The following is a 26466-nucleotide window of genomic DNA, read 5'->3' as shown; positions in this document are numbered from 1 at the left end:
GATTTTCAAGACTAGCTACCAAAAAAAAAGTAAAATATTTATTAATAAGTTTTAAAAATAATACACTTTGAAATGATATCGATTATTCTAATATTGGATATTTTGGGTTAAATAGAATTTTACTTAATTCTGTTAAATTAATTTCACTTGTTTTTATTTTTAAATGGGATTACTAGAGAATTCTGACTTGCATTATATTTCTATTGGACTGGCTGGTCTAGGGTTTCTAACTTATCGCAAAGCATATGAAAACTTTTATTAAAATTCTTTTTATTGAATAGTTAATTTATAACATCATATTAGTTTCAGGTGTACAACGTAGAGACTCAACATTTTTATAGATTATACTCCACTTAAAGTCACCACAAAATAATGCGTATATATCCTTGTGGCCTATCCATTTTATACATAGTAGTTTGTACCTCTCAGTCAAATCCACTACCCCATCCTGCCTCTCCCGTTCTTCTCCCCACTGGTAACCACTTGTGAGTCTGTTTCTGTTTTGCTATATTCACTAGTTTGTTTTCTTTTTTAGATTCCACATATGAGTTATAACATAGAATATTTTTCTTTCTCTGACTTATTTCATTTAGCATAATACCCTCTAGGTCCATCCATGTTGTTGCCAATGGCAGAATCTCATTCTTTTTTATGGCTGAGTAGTATTCCATTGTGTATATATATACCACATCTTCTTTATTCATTCAACTGTTGATGGACACTTAGGTTGCTTCTACATCTTGGCTATTGTAAATAATGCTGCTCTGTACATTCAGATGCGTGTATCTTTTCGAATTAGTGTTTTCACTTTCTTCAGATGTATACCCAGGATTAGAATTGCTGGTAGTTCTATTTTCAGTTTTTTGAGAAACCTCCATAGTGTTTTCTGTAGTGGCTGTACCAAATTATATTCCCACCAACAGTGTAAGAGTGTTTCCTTTTCTCCACATCTTTGTCAACATTGGTTATTTGTAGATTTTTTGATGATAGCCATTCTGACAGGTGTGAGGTGATATCTCATTGTGGTTTTGATTTGCTTTTCTATGAAAATTGCAGATGTTGAGCATCTTTTCATGTGTCTGGCCATTTCTATGTCTTCTTTGGAAAATGTCTATTCAGGTCCTCTGCCTATTTTTTAATCAGATTGTGTTTTTGATACTGAATTGTATGAACTGTTTGTGTATTTTGGATATTAACAGCTTATCAGACATATCATATGCAAATATTTTCTCCCATTTAGTAGGTTGTCTTATCATTTTGTCAATGATTTCCTTTGCTGTGCAAAAGCTTTTAAGTATAATTAGATCCCATTTGTTTATTTTTGCTTTTGTTTGTTTTGCCTTAGGAGACAAAAAAATATTGCTACGATTTGTGTCAAAGAGTGTTCTGCCTATGTTTTTTTCTAGGTTCTTTATGGTTTCGGGTCTCTGTTTAGGTCTTTAATCCATTTTGAGTTTATTTTTGTATATGGTTTGAGAAAATGTTCTACTTTCATTCTTTACATGTAGCTGTTCAGTTTTCCCAGCACAACTTGTTGAAGAGACAGTCTTGTCTCCATTGTATATTCCTGCCTCCTTTGTTGTACATTAATTGACCATAGATGGGCAATTCTTTATTCTGTTCCACTGATCTATGTTTCTGTTTTTGTGCCAATACCATGCTGCCTTGATTATGGTACTTTTTAGTCAGGGAGTGTGATACCTCCAGCTTTGTTCTTTTTTTCTCAAGACTGCTTTGGCTGTGCAGGGTCTTTTGTGGTTCCATATAAATTTTAGGATTATTTGTTCTAGTTCTGTGAAAAATGTCATGGGTATTTTGATAAGGATTGCATTAAATTTATAGATTGCTTTGGGTAGTGTGGACATTTTAACAATATTAATTCTTCTTATCTATGTACATGGGATATCTTTTCATTTCTTTGTATCATCTTCTTTTCCTTCGTCAATATTTTATATTTTCAGAGTGTAGGTCTTTCACCTCCTTGGTTAAGTTTATTCTTAAGTATTTTATTTTTTTTTGGTGTGATTTTGAATGAGATTGTTTTCTTACTTTTTCTGATAATTCATTATTAGTATATAGAAAAACAACAGACTTCCATATATTAATTTTGTCTCCTGCAAATTTACTAAATTCATTTGTTAGTTTAATATTTTATTGGTGGAGACTGTTAGGGTTTTCTATATATAGTATCATGTTATCTGCAAGTAGTAACAGTTTTACTTCTTCCCTTCCAATTTAGATTCCTTTTATTTCTCTTTCTTTTCTGATTGCTCTGGCTAGGACTTCCAATACTATGTTAAATAGAAGTGGGAAGAGTGAGCATCCTTGTCTTGTTCCTGATTTTAGAAGAAAAGCTTTCAGCTTTAATCGTTGAGTATTATGTTGGCTAACGGTTTATCATAAATGGCCTTAATTATGTTGAGATATGTTTCCTCTGTACCCACTTTGGTGAGAGTTTTTATCATGAATGGATGTTGAATTTGTTGAATACTTTTTTTGCATCTATTGAGGTGATCATGTGATTTTTATCCTTCCTTTTGTTAGTGTGGTATATCACATTGATTTATGGGTGTTGGACCATCCTTGCATCCCTGAAATAAATTCCACTTGATCGTGGTATAAGATCCTATTTATATATTGTTGAATTCGGCTTCGTAATATTTTGTTGAGGATTTTTGCATCTGTATTCATCAGATATATTGGCCTGTAATTTTCTTTTTTTGTAATATCTTTTTCTGGTTTTGGTATCAGGGTAATTAATGGTGGCCTTGTAGAATGAATTTGGGAGTGTTCAATCCTCTAATTTTTTGGAATAGTTTGAGAAAGATAGGTATTAGTTCTTCTTTATATGTTTGGTAGAACTACCCTGTGAAGCCATCCTGTCCTGGACTTTTGTTTGCTGAGAGGTTTTTTTTATTACAGATTTAATTTCATTACTAGTGATTGGTCTGTTCAAATTGTCTGATTCTTCTTGATTCAGTCTTGTCAGTTTGTATGTTCCTGGAAATTTGTCCTTTTCTACTAGGTTGTCTAATTTGTTAGCATAAAACTGTTTGTAGTATTCTCTTATGACTTTTTTGTATCTCTGTGGTATAGGTTGTTATTTCTCCTCTTTCAGTTTTTATTTTATTTGAGTCCTCTCTTCTTGCTGGTGAGCCTGGCTGAAAGTTTTATCAATTTTGTTTATCTTTTAAAAAAGCTCTTGGTTTCATTGTTTTTTGTTTGCTTTCTTTTTTGTTTGTTTAGTCTCTGTTTTACTTATTTTCTCTTTGATCTTTATTATTTCCTCCCTTCTGATGACTTTGGGCTTTGTTAGTTCTTCTTTTTTTAAATTTCTTTAGATGAAGATTAGGTTGTTTGAGATTTTTCTTTTTTCTTGAGGAAGGCCTGTATCACTATAAACTTCCCTCTTAAAACTGCTTTTGCTGCATTCCATAGATTTTGGAAAGTTGTGTTTCCATTTTCATTTGTCTTGAGGTATTTTCTGATTTTCTCTTTGATTTCTTTATTGACCCATTGGTTTTTTTAGTAGCATGTTTAGTCTCCATGTGTTTGTGCTTTTCCCATTTTTCTTTTTGTATTTGATTTCTTGTTTCATACTGTTGTGGTTGGAAAAAATGCTTGATATAATTGTGTCTTCTCAAATTTGTTGAGACTTGTCTTGTGGCTTAGCATGTGATCTATCCTGGAGAACATTCCATGTGTACTTGAAAAGAAAGTACATTCTGCTGTTTTGGATGGAATGTCTTGTAGATATCTTTTAAGTCCAACTGGTCCAATGTGGTATTTAAGACAACTGTTTCCTTATTGATTTTTTGTCTGGATGATCTGTCCATTGATGTCAGTGGGGTGTTAAAGTCCCCTCCTATTATTGTATTATTGTCAACATCTCCCTTTATGTCTGTTAATATTTGCTTTATATATTTAGGTGCTCCTGTATTAGGTGCATATATGTTAATGAGTGTTACATCCTCTTCTTGTATTGATCTCTTTATTTATAATGTCCTTCTTTGTCTTTTGTTATAGACTTTGTTTTAAAGTCTGGTTTGTCTGATATGAGTATTTCTACTCCTGCTTTCTTGTGATTTCCATTTGCATGAAATATAAGAAAACTTTTAGACAGAGAAAAATGTAAATCTCTCTTTGGTGGTGGTGGTGGTGGTAGTGTTAGTAATTTGGGGAAGTAGTGACCTGCCCATTGCTAAGTACTTCTCAAATATGTTAAGAGTCACTGCAATGAAAGAGTGACTTTGAAAGCTGATTGAAAAATGAGTAGGTTTTTTTTTTTTTTTTTTTTTTGTGGTACGCGGGCCTCTCACTGTTGTGGCCTCTCCCGTTGCGGAGCACAGGCTCTGGACACGCAGGCTCAGCAGCCATGGCTCACAGGCCCAGCCGCTCCACGGCATGTGGGATCTTCCCAGACCGGGGCACGAACCTGCGTCCCCTGCATTGGCAGACGGACTTTCAACCACTGCGCCACCAGGGAAGCCCCCGAGTAGCTTTTTTTTAATTAAAAGACTAATGTGTGTATTAACAGGCTTGGTTTTATTTTCTTAGCATTTTGTGAAAGACATATATTTTCCCATCATTCCCTTTGTGAAAGTACATACATTTAAAAGCTTGGGCTAAGAAGGAAGTGACTTAAACTTTCCTTTAATCTCTCTATGCTATATCTTCCTAAAAGCCCATCCTTTTTTTTTTGTTCCATCATTTGTTTGTTTCTTCTTTAATTAAAGATTCAGTAAATATTCATCTGCTGGGTGCTGGAGATACAATGGTAAGCCAAAACAGACATGGCTGCTACCCTCTTGGGGCTTATGATTGACTGCAGGAAGCAGGCATTAATCGAAGAATCACACAAATAATTTACTGTAAATTTTAATGGCAGTAACTGCTACAGGGAGGGCTATGAAGTTAGATAACAGTGGTCAGGGAAAGCTGAGAAGATAAGAATAATTGTGCTGAGATCAAAAGGAAAAGAGAAGTAAGGAAATGAAGTCAGGCATAGGGAATGGCAGTGTCCAAGTCTTGTGGTGGGAGTGAGCTAGCCTCCTGGAGGAGCTGAGGGGTAACTGGAGTGCAGATGGCTGGAGGGTCATGGCAAGAGAGGAGACTGAGTGAGTAGGTGAGGGCCAGCATTCTTAGAGCCTTCTGCATTTTGGTCTTTATCAGTAGTTGCCGTGGGAGAAGCCATTGGAGAGTTTTAAGCAGGGATGTGACATGATCAGATCAGATTTGTATTTTGAAAAGAACACACTGGCTGCTGGGTGGAGAGTGGATTGGAGAGAGAGAGGTAAGAGAAAATTAAACTAAATAATAGATACTAGATTTGTTTCCTAGTGCTGTTCTGACATCAGTTTCAGTAAGTAGGTTTTCATTTAGTTTTTGGGAGAAAATATAGCTGGGGTAATCCAGCAGGTCTGCCCATGCTGTTTCAGTTAATCTCGTTGCAAAAGTAGTTATTAGAATGTAAAATGCAATGGTTATTAAGTGACACTGAAGGAAAAGTAAGAAAAATAGTCTGGTTATTTTGAGACATTTTCTTTTTCTTTGAAAAATCTAGAAAGACTGACTTTTAATAGGCCTATTCATGTTACTTTTCCCCCCACTCCCATGGGTCTGGTAGCCAGACCTTCCACTGATGTGTGAGTGGGCCCCTGTTGACGAAGGTCTCAGTCACTAAACTACAGGGAGTGCCACACCTAGCTCTCCTTCCTGAGGTGAATGACCCGAGTTTTCGGACAAGCTCTTTGGCCTTGGGCCAGTTGTTTTACTTTTTTGAGCCTTAACTATAAAAGGAGGGGAGCGGATGGAATGCAGTCTAAGGTTCATTGCTGCTCTGACGTTCTTTTAGCCTGTGAGGTTTTTTCCTGCTTCCCTGCGTGTGGTGCACCTTGTCTCATCCTGGGATTACTTAGCTGTAGCCGTCATTCAGCTGTTTGTACCATTTTGGGGGTGAACTGTATGGCTGTGGAACAGTATGTTTTTGATCTTTGTGTTGCACCATTTCAGTAGCTAGCATGTAACCAGGCTAATAGTTGATGTTGATTTTCAGAACGAAGAATGACCTTTGAATAGCTGAGTCTTGGCTGCCACATCCACAACAAGGATTGTTTTAATGAAGTCAGTGACTGCTAGTGTTTTAAAAAATGAGCTCTCTTTGAGGCTCATCAGCACTCTTACCCCTTATTGCCAATTTTATGTAATTCTGTTTTTTAAAAAATAAATTTATTTATTTATTTTTGGCTGTGTTGGGTCTTCGTTGCTGTGTGCAGGCTTTTCTCTCGTTGCGGTTAGTGGGGGCTACTCTTTATTGCAGTGCGTGGGCTTCTCTTTGCAGTGGCTTCTCTTGTTGCGGAGCACGGGCTCTAGGAGTGTGGGCTCCGTAGTTGTGGCTTGTGGGTTCTAGAGCGCAAGCTCGGTAGTTGTGGCACATGGGCTCAGTTGCTCCGTGGCATGTGGGATCTTCCCAGACCAGGGATTGAACCCGTGTCCCCTGCATTGGCAGGCGGATTCCTAATCACTGCACCACCAGGCAAGTCCCAGTAATTCTTAAAAAAACAAAAACAAACAAAAAAATCTCTGAAGAAACCTACTCCTTGTATAGCTGAAAATCTTTTGTCATTTCCTGTCCTTGCATCAACTTCCTGCTGCCAGAAATAGGTAGCTGAGAGTGGCTTCCTGACTTCTGGGAAGGGAGAACTTCCTTGTTCTCTCCATTCTGCTCTTGGGCTGTCACCTCTAATAGGTAGAATATCAGCTATACCCTAGAGAGTGTTGTTATTAACCTTTGGCTAATGAAAGAGAAATTTTAGAGGTAAAAGTCACTTTTCTTCCAATTATACTTGGTGTAAGGTATGGTTACGGGCATAGGAGGACAGGAGTTTTGTAAAGTTTAAGTTATAGAATTTTTTTAATATAAATTTTATTGATTTATTTATTTTTGGCTGCGTTGGGTCTTCATTGCTGCACACGGGCTTTCTCTAGTTGTGGCGAGCGGGGTCTACTCTTCGTTGCAGTGAGTGGGCTTCTCATTGCGGTGGCTTCTCTTGTTGCAGAGCACGGGCTCTAGGCGTGCAGGCTTCGATAGTTGTGGCCCATGGGCTTCAGTAGTTGTGGCTTGCAGGCTTTAGAGCGCAGGCTCAGTAGTTGTGGCGCACGGGCTTAGTTGTTTCTCGGGATGTGGGATCTTCCCATACCAGGGCTTGAACCCATGTCCCCGCAGATTCTTAACCACTGTGCTGCCAGGGAAGCCCCAAGTTATAGAATTATAACTTGAGTTTAACTTAAGAATTATAATTTAAATTTATAAAAATGGAATGTTACATTTTCTTTAAACTAGTTTTTCATTTCTTTTAGACAGGAGGCCCAGATATAGCTCTATGCCTCAGTCCAATATGAGTTTGAATAACTTGCAATTATTGGTTTTAAAAACCCTGTGGTCACTTCTAAACAGTGTAGTCAGCAAGTATTTATAAGTACCCGGTTCTCCTCTGAAGTCAGCTAGCACACCCAGAGGCTGTGTGGGAGCCAGAGCCAGTGTCTGATGTGGCCCCTGCCTTTCGAGTGACCTGATTGTGCAGGAGATGTAGAGAAGAGGATGAGGTGGTGGAATATCGTGTGCAAAATGTGGGTCCTGAAAAGGACTCTCACGTGAGAAATTCACAGAGGTGGTTTCGGTTGGGCCTGATAGGGATGCAGTAGGATTCATACAAAGGACTGGAGAGGAAAGGCAGTTCCTGGTCTGGATAATTGCACAAGCTAGGGTCGGGCTAAATGTAACCTGTTTGGTAAAATGAATCAAGAAGAGTTCATGCTGGGGAGTCTGTAGAAAAGGTCAGAATTATGGCAGGCTTAAACAGTGTGATTCATTGGGATTTAATTCCAAGGACAGTGGGAATCAGTGAAGGTTTTTGAGAAAGGGTGTAGCATCATAAGACTAATGATGTCGAGAAACAGCCTGGCAGCGTAGTGAAAGGTGAGTCTTGTACAGCAACACATCTCTGGTGGGGAATTCAGCTCTGTACATTTCCTAGGCATGGCTTGGCAGGAGGAGGAGTTTTTCAAAGGACTAACACACTGACATTTTCAAAATCAAAGGAATAGACCTTTACAGAGTGCTTACTCTATGTATTGGGCCTGTGGAGCAGACAGAGAAGCAGGCTGTGCCCCGGACACACATTTGCTTGAGGACATTACACCGTGAGCTTTTTGAGATGACCAAAAAGGAACTGTCAGATTTAATGTTTTGTGTTTAAAGTAAATTAAAAAAAAAAAGTCTGTTTTCTAGGATATGGGATAAGACCGGACTTGAGTTTTAAAAGTACCAATGAGTATTACTGGGGGAGGAGGGCAACCTATTATTTGTTTAGAAGAAAGCTAATATTGATCCTTAAGTTGCATTTAGGAGTTGAAACTTTTTAGTAAGGATAAGTCTTATGAAGCAGTTTGAATGTTTGCCTGTATATCACACAGAAGCCATAAACATTTAATCGTTCAGTTACAATAGCATTTCTTACATTCCAGAAGATAATTTAAACAGAAGATCCTGAATCCCTCTCTTAAGGGAATGCTTACTGTATTTTTCCCCCAGGACTTTTAGCCATTGTGGACCCAGATCACTACTAGGATTATATCTGTTGTGCATCTATGAAAACTTTGAGTTTGTGGCTCTTCTTTGGTTATTTGTACTTTGTTGCTTAGGTTGCAAGTGAATTAAACAACAAACTGAAGTGAGACTACCTTTTCATAGCTTTATATTACTGTTTTTGAAAGAGATTTAGGAAATTACACAGGGTGTGAATTTTTTTATCACTAATGTATGTATATATATTTCTGTAGTAAAACATTGTCAGTTTCTTTTGTTTTTATATTGTACTAAAGTAGAATATAAAACATTCCTTGAAGGACAGAGCAGTTGGGAAGGGTCCCTAAATCAAGCAAACTTGTTTATTTAAGAAAGTTTAAGAGACATTTTGAAGCTAACAGTCTCAATTTAACTGGTAATCTTCTATAGTGTATCTTAAGTACTTGTGATAGACTTCTTATTAGGTGGTGTTTGTTGAGCATGGATAGAATCATTAAACATTTCAAAGATGTGAAGAATGGATGGTAGTGAATGAATTTGCTTCTGTTTTGTCTTCTCTTTCCCGGTGTGGGGTGCTGTGCTGCCTCAGGGTTTGCGTTCAGCATCCCCTCCTAAGTCAGAAAATCGGAAGATGCCACCTTGGCTGTTTTTCTTTTAAATTATTATAGCTAAGAGTATCTAGCTTATGTTTTATTTCACCAAGTTTTTTTAAAAAGTAACTTTTAATAAGGAAGTTTTCTTTGTACATATTCTCCATTTTCTACATGTAGTCGAGCTTTTATCACACATGTTCAGAAACTCACTCCTGCCATTTCTGTTTCCCCTCTCTGAAATCCTCATCTCTCCATTTTGCCTCCTCCCCATCACCTTTTCCCTGTCACTCATATCTTCTTTCACTTTATTTCTAATTATTCTTTTCATCTCCTCTCAACTGTGACCAAGTATTCTTAGAAGTCCTCAAATCTGGAGTTGTTACCTTCCCTTCTCGACAAATACTCAGTAATGTGCTTCCCTCCACATCTTCCTGTGGCTCAGTTTTGTCACTTTTCCCTGTCATTCTGTTCCCTTGATTCTATGTGAGATTCTCTATTCTGGGATCCTTTTCTAGTTTAAGGCAGTTTCTAAATCACTGACTGTAGTAGGTTTTCATACGAGTTTCCAAGTTGACTGTCATCCTTTCCTGCTTCCTGTTAGAAAATCTCAGCAGGTGCAAATCTGTTGAAGGGGCTGTGCTGTTTTTCAGGACTCTAATTGTGGTGGTGAGTCTTAGTAAGCCCAACAGCTAGGTTTTCCCTGTGCTTCACTGCCACAGAAATTCAAATTCAAACCATCATTGTTTTCAGATGAAGAAGGTGATGGTGGTGACACTTGTTATGGAGTTGTGTTGCTCTTCAAGATTATTGACATTTTAGCTAGGTTGCATCTCCCTTGTCTGTAAATGACACTATCGGGTTTTGGAGGTTTGGTTAAATATAACTGATTTAAGTCAGTGATCAGGAAGCCTTTCACCTTTAAAACAGCTTGTTTTCATTCCCCACCTCCCTTCTTCCTGAGCAGCCAGAACCTGATGAAGTAGCTGATCAGCAGCTCCGCATCTGGCTCATCCTGTACTTCCTCACTAGGTTTTAACTTTCTTGGCTTCTGACCTCTTGCCTAACTTCTTTTTCTGTCTTGCTCTTGTTTCTTTATCCTAACACTGATGCTGCTCCAAAGATGCCTTTGGGCATGTTCCAAGGCTGTGGCTTGTGTTTGCTCTGTGGACTCTGGCTAAAGCTCATCTCAGCAGCCTAGAACCTCAGCCGTTATTCTGATTCTGCTCCATGTGGCAGGAGGTGCCTCCAGATCTCACACAGCCTGGCACCTGAGGAGGAAAGGTGGACAGATGCTATCTATGTAATCTCTCCGCCACCCCCACTTCCAGTAGAAAGTAAATTCTTGTTTCGTGAAACTACCAATTATTTTAGATATCTCAGAGCCTAATGGCACATTTTACTTTAAGAAGATACACATTAGTCCCCCCTTATCCAAGCTTTTAGTTACTGTAGTCAACCACACTCTGAAAATATTAAATGGAAAATTCCAGAAGTAAACAATTCATAAGTTTTAAATTGAGTACTGTTCTGAGTAGTGTGATGAAATCTCACTGTCCTGCTCCATTCCACTTGAGACATGAATCATCCCTCTGTCCAGTGTGTCCCGGCTGTTAGCCTTCTTGGTTATCAGGTTGACTGTTGCAGTATCACAGTTCTTGTGTTCAAGTGACCCTTATTTTAACTCATAATGGCCCCAAAGAACAGGAGAAGTGATGCTGGCAATTCAGATGTGCCAAAAATATGCTGTAAACTACTTCCTTTAAGTGAAAGGGGTGAATGTTCTTGACTTAGTAAGAAAAGAAAAAAAATCATATGCTGAGTTTGCTAAAGATCTATGGTAAGAAGGAATCTTCTATCTGTGAAATAGTGAAAAAGGAAAAAGAAATTTATGCTAGTTTTGCTGTTGCACCTCAAACTATGAAAGTTACAGCCACAGGGCATGATAATTGCTTAGTTAAGATAGAGAAGGCATTAAATTTGTTTAGTAAGATATTTCGAGAGAGAGGTTACATTCACATAACTTTTATTACAGTGTAGTTATCATTGTTGTATTTTATTACTAGTTACTGTTAATCTCTTACTGTGCTTAATTTATAAATTGAACTTTATCATGGGTATGTATGTGTAGGAAGTAACATGGTACATATAGGTTTCGGTACTATCTGTGGTTTTAGTGATCCACTGGAGGTCTTGGAATGCATCCACCATGATTAAGGGAGGCTTCTGTATATACAGCAGTGATAGGGTTTTCTAGTCTTAGGAATTCATTCATTTGATATCAGAAAACCAAAGGGTGTCTAGATATATTTGGATATGATTCATTTTCAAAGCAATTTTTGTCCTGAGAAGGACCGATTTTCATGATGTTTCACTTGGGAGATGAGTGCCTATCTTTTTTTCTGTGTCATTTGAGTTTTACATAAGGCCTGTGTAACTCCTGTTATTCTCCAGACTTGAGTTTAGAAGCAGTTTTCTTTCCAAAGCTTTCCTGTATGTTTGGGCTTGACCTGTCTCCTGTGTACTCAGACACCCCACACTTGCCCTAATAGCTATCAGTTCATTTTGTAAGTACCTGTCAGCTTGTCTCTTTCCCCAGCTCCACTGTAAACTCCTTGCTATCACGGGCATTGTCTTGTTTACTGTGGTAAACTGACATAGTCCTTGGTGCCCAGTATGCACTTTAGATATTTGATGAATAAATTTGGATTTTGCTAAGTAACAACTTTATTTATACCATTATTCTGAAAGACTTTTCCTTCTATAGTCCATTCCCTCATTAGATTTCACATAATAGGAATGTAAACTCACCATGTAGACTTTGGGTATGGGCTGCTAAAACAAGTTTCTGTCATTTTTATTGCCGGATTTTATTTGTAGCCCTCTTCTCCTCACCTAAAGTCACTCAGCTTCTTGTGAGCATGCACACTTGGAATGAAGAGGTAAGGGCCAGAGTCAACAGACACACACTGGCTGAATGATGAGAAGGTTGGTCAAATCTCTCTAGTCTGTGAGTGCTGTTTTAAAAACATGTTATTGCTAGAGACAGAAAGATAAAAAATTGAACACTAAAACTAAGCATGTCCTTGATCTATAATGTGGCATTAGACTCCATGTGACCTAACCCAGGGTGTGGCTGCATACTGGTTTGGCAGTGTTTTTACTCTATTAGTTAACTAACATCAGCTAATAAGCCAGTAAGGCCAAGATAATTATGTGATAGCCAGCGGGTGTTATGCTAGAAGGTTTGGATCAATGAGTAATTATAATTGAAGTTGAATAGAATTAATTATGTGATTTGGAGGCATTCAAGTGTAATTCCACTTGAGTTCCATCTTGAAACCAGAGCACTAGGAAGGATTATTGACAAAAGGAAAATAGACATAAAGATGCACTTGACTCAACGTTTGAGCTGTGTCCAGATGACCTGGTCACCGTAGGAAACCTAGATGGCCCTGCTGACCCCAGCATCCCTCCTCCTTCTCGCCCATGCTTCTTGTGCTACACACCCCGTTGTGCTTTGCTGCTTCATGTCTCTGTCCAGCAGCATCTGCTGTTCTCTCTGTGTGGGGTTCTCTTGTCCTTTTCCATCCAACTAACACTTACTTGTGTTTAGAACTCGGCCAAGGGCAGTAGCTGAAGGACACCTTTTCTGACCCCCAGTCTGATTTAGATGCTCCCCTGTTCCCCTAGCATCTTCACTCTGGCGCTTTCCACTTTGTCCTGTAATCCTTGCATTGTCAGTCCTTTCTGCTAGTCTCCTTAATGGCAGAGATGATCTTGCAGGACTTTGTTGAATTTGATTTTTTCTAACTGTTCTTGTAGAGGTAGTGCTAAAACCCCACTAAAACTGGCCCTTTTATAAACTATATATAGAACTTTAAAAAATAGCTTCTAGTATACAGTATGTCAAATAATAATTGGGTGTGGTTTCTTTCTTTCTATTCCCTGTTTTATTCAAGCTTTAACAAGTCTTAAAACCACATAGCTTTAGATGGTTTTGTGAGCCAGACTCCATAGATTTGAATCCTGGCATTGCCACTAGTGGTGACTTCAGGCTTCTTATGCATCTCTTCCTTGGTTTCCCCAGCTATACATTTTAAGGGTAAAAATCACAATAACATGAATCTCATAAGGTTTTGGTAGGGTCTAAGTGAAATAATACATGCGGGTGGAGCTCCTGTATAACACCTTCCTGAAAACACCACTGAGTTCCCCCTGCTTAACTTGTGAACCCATGGAATTCATAGAATTGCAGAATGATTTTATCTGCGCAGAGCAGACTGTAGACTTTGTCAGTTTTCCACAGTGATCTGGAGGAACTACAGCTGAGTGATGGCCACCTCTTGAGTCTAACACGTGACCTGCCTGATGTCTCATATGGCATTGTGACCCGTGCTTCAACTTACAGGGCACAGCATTAAAATTACATTTAATTTTATGTGTGGTAATATTTTCTGACCTTGAAGAATGAGATATTTTGCGTTGGGAAAATGTTCTGATTAAGTTAAACTTCAAATGCTCAAACACCTTTCAAGCAGCAGGTGTAGCTGAATGTAATTTTACCTTTGCTTGATGACCCAGGGCATTTTCTATGTCTGTATAGTTTTGATACTTTGACCCAATTTAGTTTTCTCCATGTGTTTTATTTTGTCTTCATCTTAGTGTCATACCACCATCTGCCACTTCTGCTGATGCAGTTGTTAATGCAAACAGCCTCCCCTTTTACACCCCATTAATGGTTTGCCGCTAGTAATTTTTATTAGGTTGAGAAATCAGTAATCAAGTTTGGAAAGATTTCTCTGTTAAACAAAGGCAAGATTCTGAGTGAGGGCCAAGGTATGTTGGCCTACGTCATGACTGTTTTCTATGTTCTTTATGTTTGGGTATCCTGTTTTTAAGGATGGCAATTTTTAGTCTTAACTTCAGAAAATTGAGCTTTTACTGTAAAATTTTTGCATAGGGTGTTCAATACACTTACTCTTGTTATCATTAAAATTATTCTCTCCCTGTTTTGTAAACAGTCAGAATTTGCTGTGTGATGTCACGATTGTGGCTGAAGACATGGAAATCTCTGCTCACAGAGTGGTGCTGGCCGCCTGTAGTCCTTACTTTCACGCCATGTTTACAGGTATGAAATGTTTTAGTTATGGATGTTTATAAAATGTATACAGATCTGGGCTTTTCTTTCCATATTTTCTTTCCTTATTAACATTTTATTGTTATGAAGTTAAGCATTGTAATAAAAGAAAATGCTCTTGCTTTGTTTTAAATTACTCCTTATCTTTGTTTTTCATTCTTGTAATGGTGTTGTGTACATACATGTGTCCATTACATACATGTATATGTTACATACAAATACAATTTTATGCTCAGTTTCCCCCCTTCACATTTATATTTGCATATATTGGCTAAGTTTGCCTTCTTGCCATTTATAACAGCCTTTGGCACTTTCTTATTTTGACAAAAGTAAATTGCTTTTACTGTTTCACATTTCTTCAAATGATTTTCACATTTGCCTCATCCAGTGTTTATAGTGAACAAAGAGATGTTTATTTAATGCCTTTTGATTCAGAAATATAAGAAAATAGAGTGGATACTTAGGCAACTGTAAAAATATATAAAATGATTTTAATATTTCTGGCAAAAAAGCAATTTGTGCCTGCCACACTGGAAACCTTTAAAAATATAGTTGATGTACAATATTATGTTTCAGGAGCACTATGTAATGGTTTGACATTTGTGTGCTTTATGAAATGATCACCACGATAAGTCCTTTAACCATCTGTCCCCATACAAAGTTACTATAATATTATTGTCCTTATGCTGTATATTACATCCCCATGGCTTATTTACATTATAACTGGAGGTTTGTATCACTTAACTATTCACCTAATTCTCCCACCCGACCCCACCCCCACCATATTCCCCTCTGTGAACCGTTTGTTCTCCCCGTTTGTTCTCTGTATCTGTTGAGTCTGTTTTCATTTTACTTTATTTATTTATGTTTTTATTTCACATATGAAATCATTTGATATTTGTATTCTCTGTCTGACTTATTTCACTTAGCATGATACCCTCTAGGTCCATCCATGTTGTTGCAAATGGCAAGATTTCATTCTTTTTTAGGCCTATTAATATTCCATTGTGTATATATATATATATATATATATATATGTATACATACACCACATCTTCTTTATCCATTTATCTATCAATGGACACAGGTTGCTTCCATTTGTTGGCTATTGTAAATAATGCTGTGGTGAACATAGGGGTGCACATATCTTTTCAATTACTGTTTTTGTTTTCTTCAGAAGTGGAATTTCTGGATCATATGGTAGTTCTATTTTTAATTTTTTGAGGAACCTCCATACTGTTTTCCATAGTGGTAGTACTAGTTTACAATCCCACAAACAGTACACAAGGGTTTCCTTTTCTTTATATCCTCACCAATATTTGTTATTTGTTATCTTCTTGAAAATAGCCATTCTGACAGGTATGAGGTAGTATCTCATTCTGGTTTTGATTTGCATTTCCCTGGTGATTAGTGATACTGACTATCTTTTCACATGTCTGTTGGCCATCTGTATGTCTTCTTTGGAAAAATGTGTATACAAGTACTCCTCCCATTTTTCAATTTTTTTGTTGTTGTTGTTGAGTTGTATGAGTTCTTCGTATATTTTGGATAGAAACTCCTTATTGGGTAGTTCATTTGCAAATACCTCCTTCCATTTGGTAGGCTACCTTTGTTGATAGTTTCCTTTGCTGTGCAAAAACTTTTCAGTTTCATGTAGTACCATTTGTTCATTTTTGCTTTTTTGCCCTTGCCCGAGGAGAAAGATCCAAAAAATATTGCTAAGACCTGCTGCCTCTGTTTTCTTCTAGGACTTTTATGGTTTCAGGTCTTATATTTAAGTTTTTAATCCATTTTGAGTTTATTTTTGTGCGTGGTGTTAGAAAGTAGTCCAGTTTGATTCTTTTGCATGTAGCTGTCCACATTTCCCAGCATCGTTTATCGAAGAGACTATCTATTCCCCATTGCCTCCTTTGTTGGAGATTAATTGACCATATAAGTTTGGATTTATTTCTCTATTCTCTATTCTGTTACATTGATCTATGTACCTTTTTTGTGTGTGCCAATACCAGACTGTTTTGATTACTGTAGCTTTGTAGTATAATTTGAAATCAGGGAGCATGATACCTCTAGCTTTGTTCTCCTTTCCCAAGATGGCTTTGGGTATTTGGGGTCTTTTGTGTTTCCATAGAAATTTTAGAATTATTTGTTCTAGTTCTGTGAAAAATGTCATGGGTATTTTGATAGGGATTGCATTGAATCTGTAGATTGCCTTAGGGTTTATGGTCATTTTAACAATATTAATTCTTCCAACCCATGAGCACGGTATATCTTTCCATTTGTTTGTGTCGTCTTCAGTTTCTTTCATCAGTGTCTTACAGCTTTCAAAGTACAAGTTTTTTGCCTCTTTGGTTATATTTATTCCTAGGTATTTTATTCTTTTTGATGAACTTGTTAATGAGATTGTTTAATTTCGCTTTCTGATAGTTTGTTATTAGTGTATAGAAACACAACAGATTTCTGTATTACATTTTTATCCTGTATCTTTACTGAATTCATTTATTAATTCTGATCTTTTTGGTAGCATTATTAGGATTTTCTATATATGGTATCATGTCCTCTGCAGACAGTGACAGTTTTACTTCTTCCTTTCCAATTTGGATTCCTTTTATTTATTTTTCTTCTCTGATTGCTGTGGCCAGGACTTCCAAAACTATGTTGAATAAAAGTGGTGAGAGTAGACATCCTTGTTTTGTTCCTGATCTTAGAGGAAATGCTCTCAGCTTTTCATCATTGAGTATGATGTTAACTGTGGGCTTGTCGTATATGGCCTTTATTATATTGAGGTAGGTCCCCTCGATGCCCGCTTTCTAAAGAGTTTTTATTATAAATGGATGTTGAATTTTATCAGTAGCTTTCTCTGCATCTATTGATATGATCATATCATTTTTATTCTTCAGTTTGTTAATGTGGTGTATCACATTGATTGATTTGTGGATATTGAACCATCCTTGCATCCCTAGGGTAAATTCCACTTGATATGGTATATGATTCTTTTGATGTATTGTTGAATTCAGTTTGCTAGTATTTTGAGAATGTTTGCATCTGTGTTCATCAGTGATATTGGCCTGTAATTCTACTTTTTTGTGGTGTTTTTGCCTGTTTTTTGTTAGGGTGATGCTGGCCTTATAGAATGTGTTCCAAAGTGTTCCTTCATCTTCAATTTTTTGGAATAGTTTGAGAAGAATAGGTGTTAACTCTTTAAATGTTTGGTAGAATTCACCTACTGGTCCTGGACTTTTGTTTGTTGGTAGTTTTCTAAATTACTGATTCAATTTCATTACTGGTAACCGGTCTGTTCATATTTTCTGTTTCTTCCTGATTCAGTCTTGGGAGATTGTACCTAGGAATATATCTATTGTAAATTGTTCATTTTGTTGATGTATAATTGTTCGAAGTAATCTCTACTGATCCTATATATTTCTGTGGTTTCATTTGTAATTTCTCTTTCATTTCTGGATTATTTATTGGGCCTTCTCTTTTTCTTATGAGTCTGGCTAAAGGTTTATTAATTTTGTGTATCTTTTCAAAGAACCAGCTCTTTCATCAATCTTTTTTGTTTTTTTGGTCTTTATTTCATTTATTTCTGCACTGATATTTATTATTTCTTTCCTTCTACTAACTTTAGGTTTTGTTTATTCTTCTTTTTCTGGTTCCTTCAGGTGTAAGTTTAGATTGTTTTGAGATTTTTCTTGTTTCCTGAGGTATGCTTATATGGCTGTAAACTTTCCTCTTAGAACAGCTTTTGCTGTGTTGCATAGATTTTGGATTGTTGTGTTGTGTTTGGAATGTGTTTCTTTTTCATTTGTCTCCAGATTTTTTTTTTATTTCCTTTTAATTTCTTCAGTGACCCATTGGTTGTTCAGTAGCATATTGTTTAGACTCCATGTGTTTGTGTTTTTTTCATTTTTTTTCTTGTAGTTGATTTCTCTGCTCATACCATTGATATGATTTCAGTTATCTTAAATTTATTCAGATTTAGTTTGTGGCATGTGATCTGTCCTGAAGAATGTTCCACGTGCACTTGAAAGTATGTGTATTCTACTGCTTTAGGTTGAAATGTTCTATATATATCAATATTTATGAAATCTGTCTAGTCTAATGTGTCATTTAAGGCCATGTTTCCATATTGATTTTTTTTCTGGATGATCTGTCCATAGATGTAAATGGGGTGTTGAAGTCCCCTACTATTACTGTATTACTGTCAGTTTCTCCCTTTATGTTAACCTGTATTTGCTTAATGTATTTAGATGCTCCTATGTTGGGTGCATATACATTTACAGTTGTTGTATCTGCTTCTTGGATTGATCCCTTGATCATTAAATGGTAATGTCCTTCTTTGTCTCTTGATAACATCTTTGTTTTAAAGTCTGTCTTGTCTATGGAGACACAGGTGTAGAGAACAACATATGGACACCAAGGGGGGAAAGCGGGGGCGGGGGGTGGTGGTGGTGGGATGAACTGGGAGATTGGGATTGGCATATATACACTAACATGTATAAAATAGATAACTAATAAGAACCTGCTGTATAAAAAATAAACTGAAATAAAATTTTAAAAAAAAGTCTGCCTTGTCTGATGTACATTTGCTACCCCAGCTTTCTTTTCATTTGCATTTATGTGGAATATTTTTTCCATCCCTTCATTTTTAGTCTGTGTGTGTCTTTAGATTGGAAGTGAGTCTCCTATAGGTAGCATATAGATGGGTCTTGTTTTTTAATCCATTCGGCCACTCTGTCTTTTGATCAGATCAGTTTGTTCATTTACATTTAAAGTAATTATTGATAAGTATGTACTTATTGCTATTTTGTTAATTGTTTTCTGGTCGTTTTTATGGTTCTCTTTTGTTCCTTTTTTCTTTTGCTCTCCTCTCTTGTGACTTGATGACTCTCTTTAGTGTTATGTTTGGATTCCTTTCTTTTTCTTTTTCTTTTTTTTTTTGTGTGTATACATCTATTAAAGGTTTTTGGTTTATTATTACCATAAGGTTCATATATAACAACCTATGTGTATCTATATATGTGATTGTTTTAAGTTGAGGATCTCTTCAGTTCTAATGCATTGTAACAACCCTGTATTTTTACTTCCACCTCCCCATATTTAATGTTTTTGATGTCATATACATCTTTTTGTTTTGTGTACCCCTTAATTATTTATTGTGAATATAGATGACTTTTGACTTTTAACCTTCCTTCTATCTTTATAAGTTGTTGATCTACGACTTTTACTAAATGTTTGCCTTTACCAGTGAGAATTTTCCTTTCCTAATTTTCATGTTTCTAGTTGTGGTCTTTTCTTTTTCACTTAGAGAGATCCCTTGAATGTTTCTTGTAAAGCTGGTTTAGTGGTGCTTTAGCTTTTGCTTGTCTGCAAAGCTCTTTCTCTGTCCTTCAAATCTGAATGAGAGTCTTGCAGATAGAGCATTTGTGGTGTACATTTTATCCTTTCATCACTTGAACTATATCATGGCCGTCCTCCTGGCCTGTTAAGTTTCTGCTGAAAAGTCACTTGACAGTCTGTGGGCATTCTCTTGCTGCTTTTAAGATTTTCTCTTTATCCTTAATTTTTGCCATTTTAATTATAATGTGGTGTGGTGTGGACCTCTTTCAGTTCTTCCTGTTTGGGACTCTGTACTTCCTCTACCTGGATGTCTGTTTCCTTCCCTAGGTTAAGGAAGTTTTCACCTGCTATTTCTTCAAGTAAGTTCTCTGCCCTTTTCTCTCTTCTTCTGGTACCCCTATAATGTGAATGTTAGTATGCTTGATGTTGTCCCAGAGGTCTCTTAAACTACCCTCATTTTTTCAAATTCTTTTTTTTTCTGTTCATCTTGGGTGATTTCCACTAGTCTGTCTTCCAGATTGCTATTCCACTCCTCTGTATCATCTAGTATACTGTTCATTACCTCTAGTTTTTTTTTTTTTTTTCTGGTTATTTTATCTTCAGGTCTGTTTGGGGCATCTTTGTATTTTCTAACTACTTATCAGTTAAAATTCTCACTGTGTTCATCCAATTCTTCTCCCAAGTTTGTGGAGCATCTTAATGATCATTACCTAGAATTCTTTATCAAGTAGATTGCTTTTCTCCATTTCATTTAGTTCTTTTTCTGAGGTTTTCTCTTGTTCCTTTGTTTAGAACATATTTTGCTCTCTCATCATTTTGCCCAATTTTCTGTATTTATTTCTGTGTATCAGGTAGATTGGTTAAGTTTCTGGATCTTGGAGAGGTGGCCTTATGCAGTTGACATCCTGTGGGGCCCAGCAGCTCACTCCCCTCCTGTTCAGAGCTGTATGCTCTAGGGGTACGCCCTGTGTGGGCTGTGTGACCCCTTCTGTTGTGGTGGGAAGAGTACTGTGGGCAGTCTGGTAGGCAGGCTGGCCCCTGGCCTGGTTGGCTGCAAGACTGTGCCTTGCACAGTGGCTGTGGTCAGGCTGGAGGGTGGGGTTGGCTTCCCATGTGGCTGTCTGCATGGTCTGGTTGGGGCACACAGCTGCCGCCAGCCCACTGGTAGGAAGGTAAGCCCCTGGCACTAATAGTCTATAGGGTGGACCCCAAAATGGCACTTGCTAGCACCAGTCCTTGTGGAAGAACGAGCTCCCCAAAATGGCTGCCACCAGCATCAGTGACCCCAGGGTGAGCTCTTGCCTCTCTGGGAGGCTCTCTGAGATCAGAAAATAGGTCTGACCCAGGCTCCTTTCAAACTACTGCCTCTGTCCTGGGTCTCAGAGTGTTTGAGATTTTGCACACACCCTTAACAGATGAGTCTCTGTTTCCTACAGCCCTCTTGCTGTCATGTAGCCAAGCCCTTCTGGCCTTCAAAGCCAGATGTTCTGGGGGCTTGTCTTCTTGGTGTAAGATTCCTGGACTGGGGAGTCCAATGTGGGGCTCAGAACCCTTGATCTTTGGGGAGAATCTCTGTAATTGTGATTATCATCTTGTTTGTGAGTTGCTGACCTGGGTGAGTGGGTCTTGACTAGGTCATGTCATTGCCCCTTCTATCCTTCTCATTGTGGTTCCTTTTCTATGTCTTTAGTTGTGGGAAATCTCTGCTAGTCGTCAGGTCATTCTCATTTATAGTTGCTCTGTGAGTAGTTGTAATTTGGTGTGCCTGTAGGAGCTGGTGAGCTCCAGGTCTTCCTACTCTGCCACCTGGCCACACCCTCCCTTAACCTCATTCTTAAAAAAACAAAATTTAAACATACAGTACTGTACAAGGATATGAAGTTGTTATCTGTTCCAACAATGAGCTTATAATCTTAGATTATTGGTAGGACAAATAAATACTTGTAAATACATATACAGTTATAGAAAAAAAGCACAAATACAAATCTATTCATACTTTAGAAACTTAAATATATCCTGGGTCTAACATTTTGCTAGATACTTCAAGGAATACAAAACAATATTAGCATACTTCCTGCCCCAGTAGTTTATTATATCACTGGGGAAATGAGATGTGCACACTTTAAATACATAATAGTTTATGGAAGATCTCTGTATGCAAAGGAATAATACAGATGGTGAGGACTGTGATGGGCAGCATTGAGAGAAGGGGATCTGACATTTCTTGAAACATAATGAATGTAAAGGTTTACACAGATGAAGAAAAGTGCAGAAAGCAATGTGGAGAGAATGGGCTTAGTGTTTTGGGAGTAGAGAGGAGTCTGGAGGCACCTCACTCTTCAGCCTATTACATTCTGACTGTTCCGAACTGAATTAAATAATCAAGAATTTAGGAAAGATAGTAGAGGGGCCGTGAGCCAAGTTGGGCAAGTGATTTGGGGAGGGTGCCTTCAGCTGAGGCTCATTCGAAAAGTTGAAATGGGGTTAGTCAAATTTTTATGTTGTGGATTCACTTCAGTTTTTTGGTTTACATCTTATTTATTACTCCTGGAGTCTTTTCTAAACAGAATCTCTAGTTTGCAAAAGGAGTATTTGATCTGCATTGGCCTAATTTAGGAATTCACTAGTAAAGTGCTGTCCCTGTAAGTGGCCTTCCTTCAGGTGACACTGTTACTGCCACTTCCTTGTCAGAGTTACTGGATCTTTGGGATCATTAATCACTTCATCAGTCTGGGCTTCAGTTTCCTCTTCTGGAAAATGGGGATGATAATATTTACTTCCGAGGATTCTTATAAAGATTAAGTGAGATCATGTATGTTAGCCCTTTATTTGGCACATAGGAAATGTTCAATTAATGTTGGCAGTAATTATCATGATTATCATTATTATTTTTTACCCTCAATTCCTAAATGTCTTTATATTGTAAGACTATAAGATTGGAAATGTCTTACACTAGACTTTTTTTTGATAAATGTTTTATTTTCCAGTTACAAAATGTAGTGATTAACTTAAAATTACAAGATCAGGGTTAGTTTCCTTTCCCTTCAAAAGATGATACTTAGAGTCTGCAGACTCCCTGAGCCTTCGACATCCAGAGACGTGGATGCTGGAGATAGGAGATCTCATTATGTCTCTATTTTTCTTCCCTGTTTACTTAAGAATCTGAACTATATTTCAGCTTCCCTCTTTCTTTTTTCTTTTCTCTCTCTTTTTTTTTTTTTTTGCCTGATGGTTCTCACCTCTTCATGTTTCAGCTAACATGCAATTTCTGAATAAGTGAGTTTTGCTTAATGATGGGAATGAGGCCCTGAAGATGTCTTGATTATATATGTATTCCTAAGTATGTATCTCAGTTAACTTGAGTTTTGCTTAATGATGGGAATGAGGCCCTGAAGATGTCTTGATTATATAAGTATTCCTAAATATGTATCTCAGTTAACTGGTGGGTGGGTCCTTGCAGTTCAACCTGTTTCTGCCTGAGAATACTTGGTCAAATCTTATATTGCTAGGTGCTAAAGTAGATACAAAATAGGGATTCTTTGTTAATTTCTGACACATATAAAATGTGAATTGAGTACCTCAATTGTGATTTTTTTTTACAACTTTATTGAGGCATATTTTATATTGTAGTATTCAGTGATTTTTAGTAAATTTACTGAGTAGTACTTCCGTCACCATAAATCAACTTTAGAACATTTTTGTTCCCACATAATAATTTTGAGGTTCATCCATGTCATAGTATGTATCATTAGTCTGTTCCTTTTTATTGCTAAGTAGATTCCATTGTATGAAAATGTCACATTTTGACTATTCATTTACCAGCTGATGGACATTTACGGTGTTTCCAATTTTTGGCTATTAAGAATAATGCTGGGGACTTACTTGGTGGCACTTCCTTGGTGGTTAAGAATCCACCTGCCAATGAAGGGACATGTGTTTGATCCCTGGTCTGGGAAGATACCACATGCCGCGGAGCAGCTAAGCCTGTGAGCCACAACTACTGAGCCTGTGCTCTAGTGCCTGCAAGCCACAACTACTGAGCCTGCGCCCCACAGCTACTGAAGCCTGCGTGCCTGGAGCTCATGCTCCGCAACAAGAGAAGCCACTGTAGTGAGAAGCCCGCGCACTGCAATGAAGAGTAGCCCCTGCTTGCCACAACTAGAGAAAGCTCATGTGCAGCAATGAAGACCCAACACAGCCAAAAGTAAAATAAAAATTAAAATAAAGAATAATGCTGCTATGAACATTCATGTGAAGTTCTTTGTGTGGACAAATGTCTCATGGTGGTAGATACCTATATGTGGAATTCCTGGGTCATATGGTAAATTTATATTTAACTTTTAAAAAATTGCTATGCTATTTCCCCAAGTGGCTGCATCATTTTATATTCCTATGTTATGTATGACTGTTCCCCTTTCTCTGCGTCCTTGCCAACACTTGTTGCTATCTTTTTTTTGTTTTTTCAATTGTGGTCATTCTAATGGGTGTGAAATGGCATCTCTTATAGTTTTAATTTGCACTTCCCTAATGACTAATGATGTTGAGCATCTTTTCATTTGCTTAGTAGGCTAGACTTTTATGGTTCTTTAGCAATGGATGCTATTTACCGTTCTGGCAATCTTTGTTCATTTTCTTCTTTTGAATCCACTAAATAGTCAGCAGTTTGGCAGAGATTACTTTAGATTTTTTACCTAAAGAAGACATGAAAATCTGGTCTAGGTGGTTTAGTGTACATGTATTCATTTAAGATTTGCTAGACTGTGAGCCCATTGTTTATCTGTTTTCCTGGTCTGAAGTCCTATTATATTTATATTATCTGTCATAAAAAATATGGCGAGGCCCACAAGTAGACCTTGGCGTGCTTCCACCCCATCACACACCGTGATGTTTGTGTACTCTGGCTCAGTGATCAGCAGTAAGCAGAAGTGTCTGCAGTGGCACAGGGCTGCCTTGTACTCCTCTTGTTCCCTGTGACTCGCCTATTAGGAAATGGGGACTCTACAGATATTCTTTTTGGCCCTTGTTTTTCATCTCCCCTAAACTGTAGGTGAATTTTTCATTCAAATTATATCACCTAAAAAAGAATTCTCTTACTCATTGTAGTTCCAAGTATTTGGGTAGAAGAAGGGAGGTGAAAAGTAATTCTGTGATGTAGTCACAGGTTTTTCTTTTGTGAAATATGGGCCAATTTAGATCAAGGCCAGGTTGTTTAACTGTTACTTGAGAAAGAATAAATCAAATTGCGTTCCTGTGTTTTTATTTATTTATTTATTTTATCATCCTTTTTTGGTTTTGTTTGGTTTTTTTTGGCCATGCCACGTGGCATGCGGGATCTTAGTTACCCTACCAGGGATCAAACCTATGCCCCCTGCAAAGGAAGCATGGTCCCTTAACCATGGACCTTCAGGGAAGTCCTGAGTTCTTGGGTTTTTAAATTACTTGTTTGTGTACAAATGTGGCATTTAAAATGCCATTTTTCTTAACAAATATATTTGAGGCTTCTGTGGTGCCACAGGCTAAAATATCTGAAATCTAGTGGGAAATACTGTATTTTTATTTTCACTCTTCTTTTTTTGGGGGTGCTTTTTGATAATTTCTTTTGTCACATTGAACATGATTTAATAAGGTAAATTAGAATAGGAAACGACAGATTGTCATTTGAATGATTAAGATGTGAGATATTTTAAAAGTTGTGTGCATGTTTTATTTGTCTAAGATTTGTGCTTTCCTTCATGAAGGGGTACTCATTGAGCATCTTCTGTGTGCTAGGTGTTATCCTAGGCTTTGGGGAGAGGAGGAATGGTTAGAGAGGAAACATAAAGAAAAGGTAATTTCTTATATCGCTGACTGCTGTGAAGAACATTAAATAGGGCATTGCACATAAAGTGCATATAACTTTAGTCTGCATATAACAGAAAACTCCCCTTAAGCTGGTTTAAGTAGCAAGGAAATATATTCTCTCATAACTGGAAAATAGGCTGGGCACCAGGTATGATCGGGTCATCAGGGATCCTCTTCCTTCTGTCTTGCCACCCGGCTGTCCTCACTAAAAATTTTATCCTATGGTTGCTTCCCCCATGAATGCAAGATGCCTATGAGAGTGGACCCAACATCTCAAAGAAGGAGAGGGGTTGTCTCTTTCCTATTTTTCTTTTAGGAACTGGGAAACCTGTTCCAGAAGTTACTCAAACTAGAGCCAAACTGGTGGGGTAATGTAGTACCATGTTTGCCTTAGATTAGTTGTAGAATTGGGGAATTATGTACCATGCCACCATAGCCAGTGCCTGGCAGGGGCATTCGGGTCATCTTGCCAGAATGAAGATACCATTGTGTCAGTAGCTTCTTGGTAACCTGAGACTAATAATGAGCAAAAGGGCAACAATGATTGGAGTAGGTGACAAGTATAACTTGAAGAGTAATGTAATAAAATTTATTTATTAAATGTGGCTGTAAACTTGTCATTCAATTCTTAGGGTTTCAACATAGTATAAAGTGTACTGTATTATATTTTTATTATTTTTTCAATTTATGTGCCGAGCAATAACTGAAATTAGAGTCACATGAGTTTTTAATTGATCCTAGGGTTTGCCCTCTTAAACCTGTTCACTTTTTAGAACTTCAGAATGGGTAAATACAGTCACCAGTTTGTTCTGGGCTTCAGGAGTCCTGATTAAGGTCCTTGAGATGGAAATGTTTCTATCCATACATGTGTCCGTAAGCTTTTACGATTTGGAGGACTTCATTTCTTTTCTCAAAAACAGTAGAGATGGTGCAGTGTTATTAGTGAAAGTGCTTAGTTCAGCCTGTATAGT

The 26466-nt window shown here is 37.4% G+C and overlaps 1 protein-coding gene across 2 annotated transcripts in view; it reads left to right on the top strand.

The window, feature by feature from the left end:
- Window positions 1-26466, top strand: part of KLHL2 (kelch like family member 2) — a gene marked incomplete at both ends in the record, with an annotated part of 125576 nt that overhangs the window by 9973 nt on the left and 89137 nt on the right. Inside the window, one exon of one of the 2 annotated variants that reach the window (XM_079718362.1) lies at window positions 14202-14308. In XM_079718362.1, the coding sequence (XP_079574488.1) occupies window positions 14202-14308 (107 nt within the window). Of the gene's footprint in view, window positions 1-14201; window positions 14309-26466 lie in introns of those variants that run through there. The other variant, XM_079718363.1, reaches the window with a different exon arrangement.

This window comes from Hyperoodon ampullatus (genome assembly GCF_949752795.1).
Source record: "Hyperoodon ampullatus genome assembly, chromosome: 1".
In the NCBI taxonomy this organism is placed as follows: Eukaryota; Metazoa; Chordata; class Mammalia; order Artiodactyla; family Ziphiidae; genus Hyperoodon; species Hyperoodon ampullatus.
This window is presented reverse-complemented; position numbering and strand designations above follow the sequence as displayed.